Source organism: Phalacrocorax carbo, chromosome 16, assembly GCF_963921805.1.
Source record: "Phalacrocorax carbo chromosome 16, bPhaCar2.1, whole genome shotgun sequence".
In the NCBI taxonomy this organism is placed as follows: Eukaryota; Metazoa; Chordata; class Aves; order Suliformes; family Phalacrocoracidae; genus Phalacrocorax; species Phalacrocorax carbo.
In genome coordinates this window covers 12444207-12462744 of record NC_087528.1, presented here as the reverse complement: position 1 = coordinate 12462744, position 18538 = coordinate 12444207, and the positions used below count along the sequence as shown (strand labels likewise).

The following is an 18538-nucleotide window of genomic DNA, read 5'->3' as shown; positions in this document are numbered from 1 at the left end:
AATTACGTTTCTTTTGAAATTAATAAAGCAAATTAAGCAATATAGCATTTCAGCTACAAAGGCAAATGCAGTCACTGAAAGCAATCGTTAACCTGAAAGTACCAGTAATTCTTTCTGAAGCTTAAAATAGCACCACCGTGAAAGCTGGATTTCAGTGAAAATAGAGAGGGTTTGGGGTAGGAAGGCTTTGGGGAGAGGAAAAATGAACAACAGTCTAATTCCATTCATCTGAACCAGAGGTACATAGTACCAGGATGACTGGAAGCGGGGACAGCAGCGGTGGATGGATGCAGTTGTTTACAGAACTTAACCACTTCACATACTACCATGATTGAAAACATCTGCTGATTTCATCTATTTGATCACGAATAGGGTCCAGGTATGTCCATAGTCTACAAGTGCAGCTGTGAGCATTCCCCAACCTCCCGCAGCCTGGAGAACGAGCAAGTTCACAGCCGTCCCTGGGCCGTAAGTGAAACCAGCGCTTTTCCTTCTTTTGGAAAGTCATGTATGTAAATATTTTTTTCCTTTACTATTTCTATATCTTGCACTGACTTCTCTCCCCATCCAAAACCACAAAGTCTGTAAACTAAAGCAGAACTTAGGAGTCAGAATTAAGGCTCACTACTTAACCATATTACAGCAGCTCTAGCACATGGATTAACACCACAATTTCATTCTTTTCTCCTTCCCATCTCACTTAGCACATATGGGAGTAAAGAGGCACAAAAAAAAAAAAAGTCTCATTTTCCTCCCTACCGTCCTTGCTTAGCCTGTCCAAAACCCTCTCTAGGCACATCAGCCTCCTCCCCACACTCATCAGTTACCTCTCCTTATTCTCTTCCTCTCCTTGTATTCTAAATACCCTTTTCTCCACACCTCCTGAGCCTACAGACTACAGAAGAATAATTGAGGGGGAAAGGGAAGAGGAGCATGGGGCAGCTGACCAGTCCAACAGATGCCCATGTGGGGCACCTTTGGTGTGGGATGCCTCAGCAAAGCACAATGGTTGCCTTTATAAAGCTGGTCCATGTGTGGCACACTCAAACAGAATAAACCACAATGGGCTTGGTGCAGACAAAATATTCAGATTTACTGGCAAAGTTTTTAACACTACCAGCCAACCCCCCGCCAAATTCTGTAGAGCTCAAATCTGTTGGATGTGAAGCTAAAGCTTTCAGTTATTTACAACATATCTTTCATCTTCTCTCCCCTGTTACACGCCCACTAGGCTGTACATGTGTCAGTTCTGACTCTCAACCAAGCACACCACAGACAGGGATTCAGCCTCACTTCCATCCCACCTTCAGTCTTTAGATAACCCTATGCTCATAGCTCGCTGCCAAGTACTTCCCCCTCCCCTCCATTACTTTGCTCTAGAAAGCCCAGGCTCTATTCCTAACTTAAGGGACTACCTTAGCCTCACCTCACTCTGACAAGTCTCACAATTACTAAAGCTTCTACATTTTTACCATCACCACCTACCCACACTTCCTAGCCCAGTGCCCAAGACAAAACCTTTAATATTCCTTGGGATTAAATGGGAAATGAGACAGCGCGGCTGCAGAGTCAAACACTCAGAAGTTAGGAAATGCTAGTACTAAGGTTGTTCGGCGCTGTAATTCCACCCTCTGTGGTTACAATATATTGCTGACTCCAGTTCCCACAGGACCCCTGTCTGAGGATGACAGGCCAAGGGCTGTGCAGGACTCATCTGTAGGCACACAGCCACTAGCTGTTAGGCAAGAGGGCTGTTGGGCAAGAAGAGTCTCATGGACGAGCAGCTGAATGCCAAACATGATGAGGATGCCCAGGGGATGGGCAGAGCTCCTACATGATGCTCCTCGCATAAGCCAAGCATTTCACAACCAGTGCTGCTGAAGAATGTGCTTGGGGAGCATCTGTGGCATGGCAGAACGTCAGTGCTGCGCTGGCCACAGCCTGAGGTGTCAAACTGGGGGCTACGGTTGTCTGTAATGCTCTTACAGCATTACAGCCAGGCAAAACAGACTAAGTGAACCCTAGACTTCTGAACAGCGTTGGGAAGATAATTATTCCTTCATCAGCGTACAAATTGCTTCATAAAAGAAAAAAATCCATGCAGCATTTGAAACAGTCTCAGTAACATGAATGTCACTGATAATTTTTAACAGGATGCATAAAAATAAATCCATGACTAGTCTATTTAATAAGCATGTTTAGCATCTTGTCTGTGCACAAGATAATGCAAGAGTTGTACAGATGGGTACTGTGGATCACCAGCAGCCCTCTACAGTTTTCTAATGAATATGTAAACAGGAACAAATTAGGGCTGCATATGTAAACCAAATTCTAACACTTCCTAACTTTTGAGCGTTAGGTGTGTAGGTCAGGCATTCTTTGCAATATATAAATAAAAATTAATTGTTACAGAACAAGGGAGACTCGTTTGTATTTTCAAAGCCATTTTGGTTGCGCAAACATTTTGCATTTTTCACAGACATACACTTAATTCGGTGCTTACTGTGGTACTGCACTGAATGAAGTGCAAGATCAAAATATCAGGCTTTTATTCAGGACACTACCCTATTCTTTTTACTGTGCCTAAACTATGTTTTGCAAAGAGTAAAAACTTTTTTAGTCTTCACCATGACAGTCATCGATGGTTCACAAAGCAGCTGATTACAACAATCACGTTTAAAACTGTCGAGATGACCACCACCATCCTGTTTGATCACACCTCTAAGCAGACAATTAAATTGCCGTTCAACCAGCTATTTAAGTGGAATTGGCCAAGACTGCACTAAAAAGGGCAGCTCATCCTTCCCTTCGCTGACAGTTTCCACTTCAACTTTCTCCTTTCCTTTCTGTGCCTTCATTTCATACCAGTCATGCAGCCACACAAACAATGGAGGAAACTAGTTTCATTTAAAGCCAGACGGACTTCAAGAACACTAGTTCGAGCCTGCATCAGTCTCCAAGCCCAGTGAGCAGCCACAGGAATCGTTACGATGACGAAGCTCAGAAAAGGATACTTGTTTCAGCAGAGGTATGGCACAAAGTGCTCAGGGAAACACAGCATGGGAAAGGCCAAACGACCATGGAATACTTCTTAAACAATCAAAACTAGGGCTTCCAGTGGTTAAGCACTGCAACAGGTTTGCAGAGAGGCTGCATAATCTCTATGCCTTGAGATTTTAAAAACTGAGTTTACAAGGTCTGGGGCAATGTAATCTAACTTTGAAGGAATGTACATTTTGAAAGGAGGCTGGACAAGAGGCTTTCAGAAGTCTTTCAACCCGAGGTCTTCCGAGTTGTCAATAGCGTATTTAGAGGTACGGGGTAGAAACCCTGCCCAATTTCTTTCTCTGCAGAATTCCCTTCTCCCCCAAAAAGATGCAGGCAATTTTACTCCTGTAATTGGAAATTGGGAAAAAAAAATGCTGGTTTTGTTCAAGGCTGCACAGGGGTAAAGGCAAGAACACTGATAAATCAAAACCCAGACAGAACCCCACGTCTGAGGGCTGACGCTCTAAGCAGCATTCCCCAGAGCCACGTCTTCTCCCAACACACAAGACAATGCCATGAACACACATGAAGAAACTTCATTCTAAGGCCTGTAACTAATGTGGGCACCACCTGCGCCACACACAGACCGCGTGATAAATACTTAGATTAATTTTGTTCTTTTCCAGGTGATAAACCAGCAACAGTTTGAATAAGTATCAACACACAGGGTCACGTTATTTGCTCTCAATTAAAGCAAAGATTTGCGTTTCCCCATACGCGTAACTAGATTTCTCCAGATCTGCCTGCAGAGCAATCTTTCCTTCTTTCCCTCTTCAATTCCTTGCTTTTTTTCTTCACAGATTGGTCAAAACTCTTTTTCCAGGACTTTGAGTCTTGGCACATTCAAGAATGTCTTAACGTTAAGCACCGTGTGCTGGACGGTACAGGAATTGTTGCTGCTAAGTCAGATGATATAGGTTGAAAGCTTCCAGCCACCAGAGACACCTGCGGTACTACTGCAGAAAAGCAGGCGTACACCAGTACCGATTACAGCAAGCTACTTGGTCGTAGCAAACATGAGTTAACTTCACTGCAAAGAGATCCAAGTGCTCGTAGCAACAGATATTGAAACCCATTCATATTTTTTAAAGCAAAGAATTACTAAAAATTCAGTGTAAGTTTTGAAGTCTGGCAGTAAATCTGAAGAAAGTTCTACATAAAATCAGAGTTAGTGACAAGTTACAAAAAAACCCAAGATTCTCTGGCAAAGTGTATACTCTGTTGTTTGTAGTGTAATAAAGACCAAGATTTTTATCAGCTGCTGCCTTCTAGATATAGCACGTCTAGCGCAGTTGAAGCTTGATGATTTTTCCCATCTACAAGTTAATTTTTGAAAGAGCAGAAAGCTTGTTCACAAATATAGTGCTGAAAACTGCATCTAGTGGGAACTAAATTCACTAAGAACTGCCCAAGTTAATTAAATTTTTTTGAAAACTGGGGTTTACTGCATCAAAAAGCTTTGATATGCAATAAAGTTTCTTTGTTGCATAAAGCCTTTAATTTCACAACAGAAGTTAAACAGCTAACATTAACCTGAATTTTTGTTGTAACTGCTCATTTCAGGCACTAAAGAGAAAATAATGGTTCAGACAAAGTTACGTGGATCACATTACAGCTTATCTTTAATAAAAGAAGTTGTGGTTCTTGAAAACTACCATGTTTGCATTAAAAAAAAAAAAGAGCAATAAGCAAATGAGAAAATATCCCGACTTACAGGAATATTATGGTCCTTTCTTCCTTTATGGGAGGAAGCAACATGAGCAAGGTATTGAATAACCTTCTTAGTGTTTTCAGTCTTCCCAGCACCAGATTCACCTCTGCAAAACATTTCAGACATTTTCCTCAAAATTCAGTTTCAACAACTTATCAATCCTTTGTTTATAGCAACCTCATTTAATTCCATTTACGGCTTTGACTACGCGACAGACCTTCATTAACCGTCTAAAACCAAAAGCACTGATGTCGAAGGGAGCTATAAGGTATTTGTTTGAAATACTTTCTTCATCCTAAAGATCTCCTGAGCATTAAGATGTTGATACAACGAGTAACATTAGTTTGATTAAAAGCTTTTGACTATATGCCTGGATTCCTTTGTTACTTTAAGTAACAAGAAACAGACTTGCCCTCTGCCTTCATCGCAAGGCCAGAGACAGAATTTTTCAGAGTGCAGATACATATATATTATTTTTTTAAAATCATTATATACACGCGCTTTTATATTTAGCATCGTTTAAATATATTTTATATTCCAGGAGCTGGTTATGCAAATTACCAAGTTGACAGAAACATTCCATATCTTTAGAAGCCAGTTTCAAAGTACAGCAAAACACATCTTGAACAGATTCTTTGCAGTGCTCACCACAGACTTTTTGCTAGTTTGAAGATATATTTATGGCTACAGGGCTACGTGAATTCATTAAGAAATGAATTTATTAGTGCAGAGCGCTACAGTATGCGGATAAATAAAGATAGCAAATGCACATTTCATTTTTAAGACAGAGGCAGATTTAAAGCAGAACATGTTTAGACAGAATTTACTGCAAGGTTTACATATGGGATATTCTAGGCAGGAAATGTGACCAAGTTCACATCACAGCAATCACAAGTGATGTTACTACAGCTTGTGTCCCACCCCCGCCTCCCCCCTCCCCCATGTTTTTTTTTTTGTTTTGTTTTGTTTTTTTAACCCTAGGTCTGGTCTTCAGATAAATGCACACAAAGGCATTACCAGGCCTAACTCAGCCATCATTCAATGGCAGCAAAGTACTGGAGAAAGAGCCCATTTCAAGTGAGACAGCGTCTGCCTCTAGCAACTCTGAAGTTCACGAAGCTAGAAAGGATTTTATTATGGGGTTTTGCATGGAAAGAGTGCAAGTACTTCTGTTATTCAACAGTTGTTCAGAAATTAACACTTGGAAGCCAATTACTTTGTAGGAATGAAGTGCACATCTTGTGTTCCTGCATGCTTCTCAGCTAAGATACTTATAATGGAAATGTTAATTTACACAGGGGAAATCTAAGCACATTCTTCTGCAGTCTTCATAAATACCTTCCTCCACTGTGCTGCAAACCCCAGTTTATTAGCTAGGCTGCATTCACTTAGGTATTTAGTACCTTCAGACCTGCACTTCTTGATCAGACAGGCAGCTTAGAAGCATCCCTATCCTCACAGTACACTTAACATCTGCAAAAATGAGACAATATAGCACTTGAAATTTCAACTTTGCATATACAGAAAGGATATTACTCCAGATTTTCAAAGACAATGGACTCAAACAATCTCATTTCTTCTTACCTTCCAATCCTCTTACATCATGGAAAGCCCACAGGGCAACTGCAATAGAGAGGTGGCCTCTTGCTAAGAGATGGGAGTATGTGCATTTCTCCATCCATGAGCAAGAAGTAATGGGGACTGAAGCAGCTCACTCACGGCCGCTTCGCTAACTCATGACAGCGGAGGAGCCTACAAGAGCCAGGTATGAGCTCCAGGGGAGACAGCTCATCTGGCTGACCCAACAGGACAGTATCACCCCTAGGTTTTGCAGGAGAAAGCTTTTAACTGAAAACACTGAGCAAAATGGTTCTGCAGACAGCCTGCGGGATGTTTATCCCAGCCTCCCGTGCCACGCTGTGGTCTGCACTACTAGAGGGTTAACCAAGGCACCCGATTTTAGTGATGGCATCTGCTTCCCCAAAGCAACTACATCAACCTGTCTGAAATGATTTTTGTTTCATCTTCCTCCCAACAAGACAAACATCATTGGAAAATAATACAGAAGATGAAAGATTAGAAATCACTGTACTCAATCACTCAAAACTTTCCAGAGACAGAGAGGGTAGTTCCCTTAAAACTTGTTGACTAGGCTAGCTTTGCTCATTGCATGAAAAAGCTTGGGAAGCATTACCTAAGGGGCTGGTTACAAGGAAAATCACTCTGAGAATTAGCTAATGGATAACTGGGTTTCCTTTTTGCCAAGATACCATCAATATGCAACACAGAAACTGGGTGTACTTTGGGACTGCTACAAGTGGAACAACACACTTCGACTCTTAATGAAAAATCCCAGAGTCACCACACACAAGACAAATGTGAAGACTGATAAGCAGGGGAAAAAAAAAGCCTCAGATGCCAATTCTTGCTTCCCAAGTCTTTATTTCCAGTTTCCCTCTTACTGCAGTGTTTACATTAACATAATTCATGACTATAAGCAATAATAAAAGCAGTCTTGCCTGTTTCTAGATGTGTATTAAAATATGCTTAATGCTAAAACTATTCCAGCAGGTAAGAGAAGTAAGAAAATAAGTATGGCAAAAATATATATTTACATTCTAAAACAATACTATTTGTTCTTATTGTCATCAGAGCTTGGGAACGCATTATTAGCCGTGCCTTTAAAACTAGATAAATAATCTTTTTTGTCAAATTACAGAAACAAAGTTTGTTAAATTTTAAAGGAGGAAAATCTACTCTGACACACCCGGTGAAGAGAAAGTGGTACAATAAATACAGTCCAGATGTCGACTTTCTAAAGGGGCAGCACACAGTTTTAGAAGAGTCTGCTAATCAACAAGCTTTTTCTGGCGTACACACCAGTAAAGCTTTGTACAGCACAGGAAGGTCAAAAGCTCGCAATACATTCCTTTCGCTCAAAAGCCTTTAGATCTAATAGTAGGTTTTCTTACAGAAAGTCTCTATGCAAGTTCTCATTCAAAAGCAACACCAATGGATGTTATCATCCTAGCTCTCCTCTCCCTGGAGCTTACAAGTATGCCAAATATTTCCTGCAGGATACACTGTTAGATAGCTCTGCTGCCATATACTATAAAAGAATTAGAAGATTTAGGACAAAGTCCTTTTCATTTATAGGAAGAGTGACATCTGCATACTTTAGTTCTTTCCCAGGAGTGCAAGCACACAGATTATAAAAATAAAATAGAATCCTCTACCTCTATCAACCTGCCCAAAAAAGGTAAACTTTCAGTAACACTATGTACAATATTTATGGAGTGGAGATGGTATCACGAAGCTAAAGATTAACTTTTTCAAAACCTTGTTTTAATACAACTCAATTAATATGTTACCATAAATTAAACAACTTAAACCCTTGGCTGAGACACCAGCCGTACTTCAGTCAACAGCAGCTTTGCTAATGACTTCAGTGGGGTCATAATTTTACCTCCGTTATTTCAGTCTCAGTTCCACTTCTAGTAGAAACAAAACCTTATGAGGCTGAATTGAAATGCTCTATCAGCTCAAGCCAGGGGCTATGTCGAAAAGTCCATCCAAGTAAGCAAACCATTGTTAGCAATGGCCTCAAGTGGGAGGTATAAGGTTATTCCATCAATTAACTGAAGGATCTCTCCCGTAGAAACTGTGTTACAGAGAGAGATCAAAGAAAATCTGTCACTGGTAAGTTTATGCAGTATCTGGAGTTAAAGCACTCCTCCCTAGAGCAGCAAAGCTGCTGCTTTGAAGCAGCTTCAAGCACATTTAAAATAGGAAAAGCTTAGCTAGCATGAGCACATTAAGGTTTTTACATGGTTTAAAATACATTGCATGTAATGCTACAGTGTCATTTTCAATAAAGGAAAGTACTCTTCAGGCAAATTCATCTCAGCTACAATTTGGTTAGCAAAACTTAGTGACTGACTTCTCAACCAGCTGCATTTTTACCCTGAGCAACTTGGGCCCAAATCTTGCTGAATGGATTGCCATCTAGAAAACAGGTAAAACAAACATAGCGGGAGACGACTCACAGGTCACAAAGCAAAGAGGCAACAACCAGAAATGGAAGACAGAAGACAGTCACCTGACCTCCAGGAGAGCGGTGTGCTCTTCCCATAGAGCCCACTTATAATGGCAGTTATTCTATGAACAGGACAAATACCTGTCTGGGAAAGACCTGTTCTAAAGGGAAACACTGTTCTAAGGGAAAACAGTAGTGAAGCAGTTGTTTTTCCTATTGTCAAGCAGGTTTGAAGCATCTACGCGTCATCTTGCAATACTTAGAGCATTCAGTATATGGCAGGACAAGGCAACACCACCTCCTCCTGAACCGGCAAAGGAGTTTCTGGATTTTAGGGAAGTCAAATTAGTTTAGAAGCTGCTTACTGATGTCCTGCTGCAGGGACTGGCACCCTTCCACCACCACCCAGCTAGCCATTAATTTCAGTAGCAGATCAGGGGCTACGCAGGACATGCGGAGTACAGTGCTATGAGTCACGTAAGACAGAGGACACAAAAACATGTTCAAAGGAAGTTTTTAAATTCAAAGACAGCCTTTTTTGATCTTGCTACCTGTGCACAAAGCCGCTAGTGCAAACTAACAATATTTGTAAAGATAAGTATCTGGACTACATTAGGACAGTCAGATGCAGTTAGTGTCATCTATCCCATTACAGATCATCTGTGGTTTGGATTACTGAAAAACTAACCAAACAAGCCTGTATTTTCCACGCTAGTAGCCTGGATCACTCGAATCTTTCCCCTGCCCTGGGAGTTTCAGTCTATTTCTATCATTCCTGATCAGCAGCAAGGCCTGGGATGAGAAGATCATCTGGGAGCAGAACGTCCTTCTGCAAAGGAGAAGTGGCACCACCACCTTGGCACCTGGGCAAGTTCTCCTCAGTGCCCGATTTCACCAGACACAGCAGTCCCGACCTGCTGCTCACAGGTCCCGTGGCCAGCAACTCCTCGTTTCATACAAAGCAGCCACTTACTTAAGGCGCCAAAATATGAAAGTATGTGCTTCAATTGTTTGTAGGAGAAAGTAACTGCGTAAGTAAGAGCCCCAACAATGGTCTTTTGTCCTTCTCACAACAGCAGTTGCAAAGAACAGAAGAGACACATTCTCAGACAACTGAGCAGATCTTCTGCCAGTTACAAATTAACAGATATTTAAGTCAAGACCTGTAATTAAAAGGACATCTTAATCACTTGGCTAATTTTCTGAAACAAAGAAGTATAACTGATAGTTTGAACTAGCGCAGAAGAGTCACTAATTGGCTTTCCTATTTACAAGGCTGCTTTATAGCTCTTTCGTTTCTCTCTAGATGCCTCACATCATCTCAACACCAGTTGTCTAGGGAATGTTACAAGCTGGACTGTAGCCAGAGGTTGTATACAAAAATGCTTGGTATTTGCTCCTGTTGTCCTTTAATAAGCAGCCTCTATTCCCTCCGCTCCCCGCCACTCCTACTGAAGCCAGTTCAGATTAGATATCCTTCTACGGGTGCAAACATCTGCTAAATGACTGTTTATCAAGCCCAGCCTCAGTTTTAAGAATACCATAAGCTTGTGGTAAGATTCTCCAATTTAGAACATACTAGCTTAAAAAAAAAAGTGCAGTGCAGCACATTTTCATAGTTGACTTTCCAAAAGTCGCCTTGCAGCTAAAGGCAAAGCCAGGAGAGGTTTGCATATTTCTGATTCCCAGTTTACCACAACAGAAATTCTTCATCTTGGTCATCAGCCTCCAACAGCGTGGCATGCCCATTTAACATTGAGAGACAGCAATAATCAAAGAGAAACAACAAAACTTTGCAGAATGTCAGCAGCTGCAGCTTCTCCAAGGAAAAAAAAAAAAAAGCCTGCAAAGCTGTTTATTACAACTTCACATCTTACAGAAGTGAAAAAACGTACAGTGAGGTATGAGCAAATTGCAAAGTTAGTACCACTCTTCTGTAACTGATTTCTTACAGATGCTGGGTTAATACAGGCTGATAATGTGCTCAGAAGCTAGCAGGAACATGAAGTTGCTAGAACTACATGTAATTTCCTTTCTTTGCCGCAAACTACATATACAGACAGAAGATCCTGAACAAATTATCATTTGCACTCCAACCAAGGGGAGTGGTTAGATGGAAGTTAGTTAAGTCTAGCTTCCCAGAGAAGTGCTGGGTTTGGGGGTTGCTACTTTGCTTTTTATTTGAAACCTGCACTAAAATACAAAGCAATGGAGAGCTCCAGCAGGCTTACCAACAATTTGTTCGTAGTTAGCATCCCAAGACTAACCACCCAACTTCAAAGCTAAAAAGAATTTATCATCATTATTGTTCAGCTCCCCCATCTCATCATTAACCAGGTAATAATCTGGCCTTCATCAATGTCTGTCTGATAAATTGTCCATTGGATTCAGGAACTACAGGTGCCTGTGCATATACTCAGGTTGCTGGTGAAAAACCCAAGGGCACATAAGAAATCACATCACTACTAGCTGAGGAGGTCAGGGTTATACCATGGAGCAGGTAGGATCCTTCTGGACACGGGAAAATGACTTTTGGTTCGCTCTGAGAAAAGTCTCTCTAATACAAGTAACTTCATCAAAAAGTTTCTCCTACAAACTCTGTCCCTGGGGCTCAAGTACTAACCAATTTACAAGAACAGACGTGATTGGGGGAAACGGGAGGGAGCACAGTAAAACAAATAAAGACAAGAAAGGAAATCAGTTCATAAATATACGTAAGATTCTATGCCACTAACTCAAGAATAAAGCCCTGTAGACAAGTCTCTGCAGCAATGTCTATATTTGGCTCCTTAAGAGATGGAGAGCAGAAAGGGAAGAGAACAGAAGGTAACAATGAGGAGAGAGGAAGGCGGCACACCACTTCATGTTCGGAGACAACTCTCTTGTCCTACAGCAAGAGTAGGAAGTCACCTGTGCCATCAAGCCCGGACTGGAGAACTGAATGACAGCCACATCAGCTAGCAATCTGAGTAATACCCTCCTGGAGAACCAGCTTCCATGTTAGGTGAAGGACAAGATGTTCTGCTGACACAAGCATCCAGAGAACGCAGCAGGGGTTTGGGTTTTTTTTTTCCCTCTCCTGGTGTTAAGTTTGACTTTGAGAAAACATTACTAACTGTAAGATCACCAGTTAATGCAAAACTCTTCATCTTTAGGGCATGTCAGACCCCAGACTCCTCATGGGACATCAGCAGGTGACAAAACTGAGACAGGAAACCCAAGTAATCCCCCTACCTTCAGAATAATGAGCTGTGATGGGAGGCATGCTTGGAGAGCCACCCGTCAGGGCAGCCCACTCCACGCAGTGCGTTTAGATGAATGCCTGTACCTGCAGCATTTCAATGCAACACAGGTTATTCTTCAGCAGTTCTCTTTGAGGGGAAAAAAATTAAGTTAATTTTCAAACTGTATTCCTCAAGAAGTTCCACCTGCATATGCCCCCTCTCAACAGGTATACTGCCTGCATACTGTCCTGTCACGCAAACAATGACTGCTCTCTGCCTAATGCTGAGCCACCCTGGATCATTAGGCACTGTTACTCCTGAGGCAAAGCATGAATAAATCTCCAAGTGTCTACATGATATCTGAGATAAGAAATTCTTTACTGTAGCTACAAAAGTGGTTTAACTATGTTTGAAAATACACTAAACACCTTAGCAGTTTCATGACGTGTCTGGACACAGCTAGCTGTTTATCAGAGTAGTGACTGCATGAAGGTAACTGCAGTCCTTTCAGGGGAAACAGATGGGTATTTCCCAAAGATCTGGACAAGTGAAGACAATGAAACACTCTCAATGCCAGATTTAAGTCTCACACTTTCATGCCTAGGGTGAAAAATACCATGTGTACCAGATCTAAACCAGGATTCAGTTGTCTATTGAGTCCAGAAGGATCAAAAGGTTAAGGTCCTCTTGCAGATAAGGTAATGACAAAAATGAGAACAAGAGAGTTTAAAGGTTTTTCAAGGGAAGTATGAATGGATTGGACATTCACTAAGTTAGAACTAAACAAAGGAAGGCGTCTGGAAAAAATGCAGGGATTTTTTGAAGAGGAAGAACCGAAACCAAACCCAAAGGCTTGAGATAGCACCAATCTTACATTTAAGTATGCCCTTGAGAGCAGCACTCCTGGCTGTGAGGAAAAAAAAAAAAGGGGCTGGATCCAGAGAGCTGGTGAGGTGTCACAGAATCCCAGGCTGGAAGGGACCTCAGGGATCATCTAGCCCAACCTTTCTAGGCAGAGCACAGCCTAGACAAGACGGCCCAGCACCCTGTCCAGGCGACTCTTGAAGGTGCCCAACGTGGCCGAGCCAACCCCTTCCCTGGGGAGATTATTCCAGTGGTGACTGTCCTCGCTGTGAAAAATTTCCCTCTCGTGTCCAATCGGAATCTCCCCAAGAGCAACTTGTGTCCATCGCCCTTGTCCTCTCCATGGGACTCCGTGTAAAAAGGGAGTCTCCATCTTCTCTGTAGCTGCCCCTTAAGTGTTGGTACGTGGGGATGAGATCCCCTCTGAGCCTCCTTTTCTCAAGGCTGAACAAACCCAGCTCTCCCAGCCCATCCTCGTACGGCAGCTTCCCTGTCCTCTGATCATCCTGGTGGCCCTTCTCTGGGCCCCTTCCAGCCTGGCCACATCCTTTTTGTATAGCGGGGACCAGAACTGCACACAGCACTCCAGGGGTGGCCTGACCAGCGCTGAGTAGAGCGGGATGATGACTTCTTTCTCTCTGCTGGCGATGCCCTTTTTGATGCAACCCAGCATCCTGTTGGCCTTCTTGGCCGCAGCAGCCACTGTTCGCTCATGTTGAGCTTCCCCCCACCAGGACCCCCAGGTCCCTTCCCACAGAGCTGCTCTCCAGCCAGGTGGATCCCAGTCTGGGCTGCACTCCTGGATTATGTTTTCCCAGGTGCAAGACCTTACACTTCTCCTTGTTGAACTTCCTAAGTTTCTTGTTGGCCCACTCCTCCAGCCTATCCAGATCTCCCTGCAGAGCAGCTCTCCCTTCTGGAGTAGCTACTTCCCCACTCAACTTGGTGTCATCCACAAACTTCATCAGGCTACATTTCATCCTGTTATCCAGATCACTTAAAGATGTTGAATAACATTGGGCCCAATATAGATCCCTGGGGGCCTCCACGTGTGACAGGTCATCACTTGGAAAAGGAGCTATTTACCACCACCCTTTGGGTGCAGCCTGTCAGCCAGTTCCCCACCCGCTGCACAGACCACTTGTCTAGGCCATAACGCATTAATTTCTCCAGGAGGAGGCTGAAGGGAAGCATACCAAAGGCCTTGGAGAAGTCCAGGTGGACAATGTCCACTGCCTGCCCCATGTCAACCAGGCAAGTCACTTTGTCATAGAAGGCCACCAGGTTTGTCAAGCATGACCTGCATTTAGTGAAGCCATGTTGGCTTTTCCCAAAATCACATGCTTCATTTGACTTGTGATAGCCCTCAGGAGGATTCATTCCATAACTTTCCCAGGGATTGAAGTAAGGCTGATGGGCCTATAGTTACCCAGATCCTCCCTCAAGCCTTTCTGGTAGATAGGGGTAACGTTTGCCTTCCTCCAGTCCTCTGGGACATCCCCCATTCTCCATGATTTCTCGAAGATCATGGAGAGTGGCCTTGCAATGAAGTCAGCCAGCTCTCTCAACACCCTTGGGTAGATATAGCCAGGGCCCATTGATTTGTAGGGGTCAAGCAATTCATATACTAAGTCTTCCTTCACTGATGGTGGGTCGGTGTTTGGATCAACCGGCAATTTTGTTCCCAAAGCCTGGGACCCAACAGTGTTGGTAAAGACAGAGGTGAAGAAGGTGTTGAGGACCTCTGCCTTTTCAGCATCATTGGTGATTGACTCTCCTTTTCCGTTTAACGGTGGGCCTATGTTTTCCTTCTTTTTCTGCTTATGGTTGACATGTCTGAAGAAACCTTTGTGTTATTTTTCACATCTACAGCTAGTTTCAATTCGAGTTGGGCTTTTGCTTTTCTAACTGCATCTCTGCACACTCTGGCAATGCCCTTGTAGCTCTTGGCAGATAATCCTCCACTTCTCCATCTCTGGTATGCTTCCCTTTTGGATTTGAGTAGACCCAGGAGGTCATGGTTGAGCCATGGAGGAAATTCAGATAATATTACTGAAGAGCTGACCTGGTCTCCTGCTCTAAAGGCTATGGAAGGCAAAAAAAAACAAGGAAGCTTGATCAACTAGAGGGAGGGAGAGACAGGTGAAGATGTTAACGAGACAGACCATCAAGCAATGGGAGAGACTCATCTCCAGATGGACACAAGGACAATTACGGTCAAGAGAGTTGGAGACAGGAAAATGACAGGGACACCACAACTGTCCACTCATCTAAGCACACAAGTCAAGGGATGTTTTCTTTCTTGGTAGCTAGCTTGAAACACTCCTACTGGAAAGAAGAAAAAGTATTCTGAGGACTGTCAGCTCTACTAAAGATCAGGGTCAATCAGATGATCCAGGTCCTGAGACGACAAGTTTGGGATGAGGAGATGTCTCAAGCCTTTTATGAACTGCCAAAGGACTTTCTGAAACTGCCTCCAGTGCGGTTAAGATGCTCCTTCCACCTTATTTAGTCCTGCCTTAGATTAAGACCTGTAAAACCAGTGGCATGGAAGGGAAACACACACAGGTCACCTTTTCACCACAGGATCAGCAATGCAATAGAAGTCCTGGACACTAGGCCGCTCTTGACCAAAACATGAGACTTCCTTTCAGCCTGCTACACAAGGGAGTTTGCCATGGCCTTGTCCTATTCATGAAGAGGATTTAACATCCCATACAGCCAGATGTCAAGTAGAGTTAATAATACAAAACTGACAAAAGAATACAGCTGTCCCATGAAGCCCATGGGGGAAACCACATTAGGGACAGTACCACAGCAGACAGCTGCCCTTGTAGTTTATTTGTTCAAAAGATACACACTGGGGAGTGCAAATGGGTTTGATGGCACTTCTCTCTGAACTGGACACAGAGCTGAAAAACAGCCCAAGACAAACCTAGTCTAAGAGAAGTGTTTATTAACCTGAACAGCAGTCTGGTAAGCCCTACTCGCCTTTTTTATGGTCAGCATCTAAATGGTGCTGATGATTAGACAGCATTAATAAGGTCTCCCAGGCTATAGTGGAACCTTGGTGTTCAACTTCAAGGCAACAGAAACGCCTTGGATCCTAGCATCTATCACCTCATGTATCTTCATATTCTCAAAATTTAAGACCTAGACTGGATGGTCTTCAGTCCTGTAAGCCCAGTTTGGAGACATGACTCCTTACCTTTCATAATTCTGAGGCCACAGATTTGTCCACATTACTAAGGAAATCTGTATTTCCTTGTAAACCACATTCAGGGACATTGGTCTGTTTAACCTGGTTTTCCTTTATGTTGCTATGTAAGTACTTCAGGAAGAAACACAAGTTAAAGAGGCAAGACAGCCAATAGAGCCTGGAATCTGTTGCTCAAACTCAGCTTTATTAAGACTCCACCACACTTCTGTTAAGTGTAGCCTTTAACACTGGTACAACCAAGACACTGAATTAAAGGTAGCAAAACTTGTCAAGTGTCAGGGTACTTCGACACTTAGTTTTGTGATATGATTTCAGGACAGTGTTAAAATCCTTCAGAGGTATGCTATTCACTGCTTCTTAGCACCGGCTTTGAAATTTTACATGGAGTAGTAGATTTGTCACCAAACATTCTACATGTCCAACAGAGGGCCATCTCTGAGGGTCTTAACATTAGGACTGCACTCAGAGCAGCCCCAGACTTCAGTAGTGGATGGTCGCATTCACCTGAGGTCTGACTCTAAGGACGTGTGTCCATTCCCCACCCCTCACCACCTGGAAGAAAGATTCTGTCTGGAAATGGATTTATGGAAAGCAGCTCGTCAACTGCCTAACCAGGATGTGGAGCTGTCACAAGGTCCAGGCATTTCCTGCTGAAGTGTGCTGTACCGGATATACACCACCGTTCAATTGCCTATTCAGTACAGAAGGATCAAAAGCTTACAGTAACCTTACAGGTGAGGTAATAACAAAATCGAAGGCAAGAGAGCTTAAAGGCTTTCCAATTTGCAAAAGAACAGATCAGACATTCACTAAATCCTGTAGCACTGCCATTCCAACCTTTGTGGTCTCGGCTGACCAGGTAAAGGAGTGTAAGGTTCATGCATAGGCATAAAACATGAAGCTACTTCAAAAAAATTCACCTGGGGCAAGCACATACTGTCGAAGGATCCACAAACACACCAGAACAAAGCATTTCTTTTAGCTCTGGGATCCCATCCCTGCTTTGAGGGCTGTTTTGTACATTGCACATGAGGTAGTCATCACATGAAAACAAGAGTCCTACCTAAGAGTAGGAACCAGAGCTAGACAAGCCTGTGTTAACCGTATCAACTTTTATCTCAGCTATAGAACTGTATTTGCTTCTGTGTCCTTGGGCCCCATGAATCTTATATTCATAGTACCCATAGTTCAAAAGAGCACGGCTTGAAAGGGTCCACCTTCGGTCTTGGAGAGGATCTGATAGTTAAGGCACTTTCATAGGAAGCAAGAGATGAAGAGTTGAATCCTTTCATGCAAGGAAGGAAACTGAACCCAGGTCTCTTTCCAGCAATTAATCTAACCATCGAGCTATTTCAAGAAGCAGGCATCCTCACAAACTATGGCCTCAATGCAGCTGATATGCACTGGCACACAGTATGGTCAACTGATCACATAACCAGTCAGAGGCATGCAAGCTACCCTATCTCCCCTCTCTCCCTCGGATAATTGAGTATGTTAAGTTATACCCAAGACTGCCAACTGCAAGCAGTTTCAGAATGGATCCAAGGTGTGGTTTCACACCACAGATGAGCCATCCTAACCCCCACGCTCCCACCAACAGGGACAGTTCCCCTCCTGCTTGTTCGTACCTCCTGCTTGGAGGCTAGTTCTCCTCTGAGCCCACAGAGTGCAAGCCCAGAGAACTAAACTGCTGAAAAGCATCATTTGTGGCAAGGTCGGTTTTCTGCCAGCTTCGCTCCCTGAACTAGTTTATGGTGGCTGCCAAGCCCCAGTGCTAGCATGAGAGGCTGCAGAAACACACCGCCTGTGTGGGAGAGGAAAGGAAACTGGATCACCCCTTTTAACCGCAGCCCAAAGATAGATCACCTCAGTAGCGTCATAAGCCTGGAAGCACATTTGTACCCTTCCGACTACCCCACCGTTGCATTTCCAGACCCCAGAGAAATTTAAGCTGAAGCCAGAAGTTTGCTCCTGGGTGGGGCAAACTCCGGTACACACAAAGGAAGCAAAAGGAAACCTTAGTGTCAACTTGTTCAGAGTTCTCCTGTCTGAAGCAGATCCAAAGCTAAGCTGTTGCTCAGCAGGGTTTCTAGACCAGCTTTTGATTCATGTCCCCCTCGGGCGCTACACACCGAGTAGTTACAGCACAGCATTTCAGACAGATGTACACTTTTTAAAGCTTTGTTTCTGATTCAGATCTCTTGACTGACATTTTTAAACTATATTTCTTAAACGGCACACGCCCGTAAAACTTTCAGTAAGGTGAATTACAGTATTAAAAGAATATATCCCCACATTAAATATCACTTCATGCTACACCTTTAAGCATTAGTCACTGCCTGTCAAGATTAAAGACAAAGTTTGGTACAGCTGTAGTAGTCAAAAGACCCCTTTCACAACACAGATTTCCAAAAATGCCCAAGAGAAAAGTGTTC

General features: G+C 43.1%; 1 protein-coding gene across 3 annotated transcripts in view; it reads right to left on the bottom strand.

Moving 5' to 3' along the window:
* Positions 1-18538, bottom strand: part of MYH10 (myosin heavy chain 10) — a 108089-nt gene that overhangs the window by 50299 nt on the left and 39252 nt on the right. For all 3 annotated transcript variants that reach the window (XM_064467311.1, XM_064467313.1, XM_064467312.1), the window contains exon 5: positions 4763-4865. In XM_064467311.1, coding sequence (XP_064323381.1) covers positions 4763-4865 — 103 coding nt within the window. The remainder of the gene's footprint in view (positions 1-4762; positions 4866-18538) is intronic.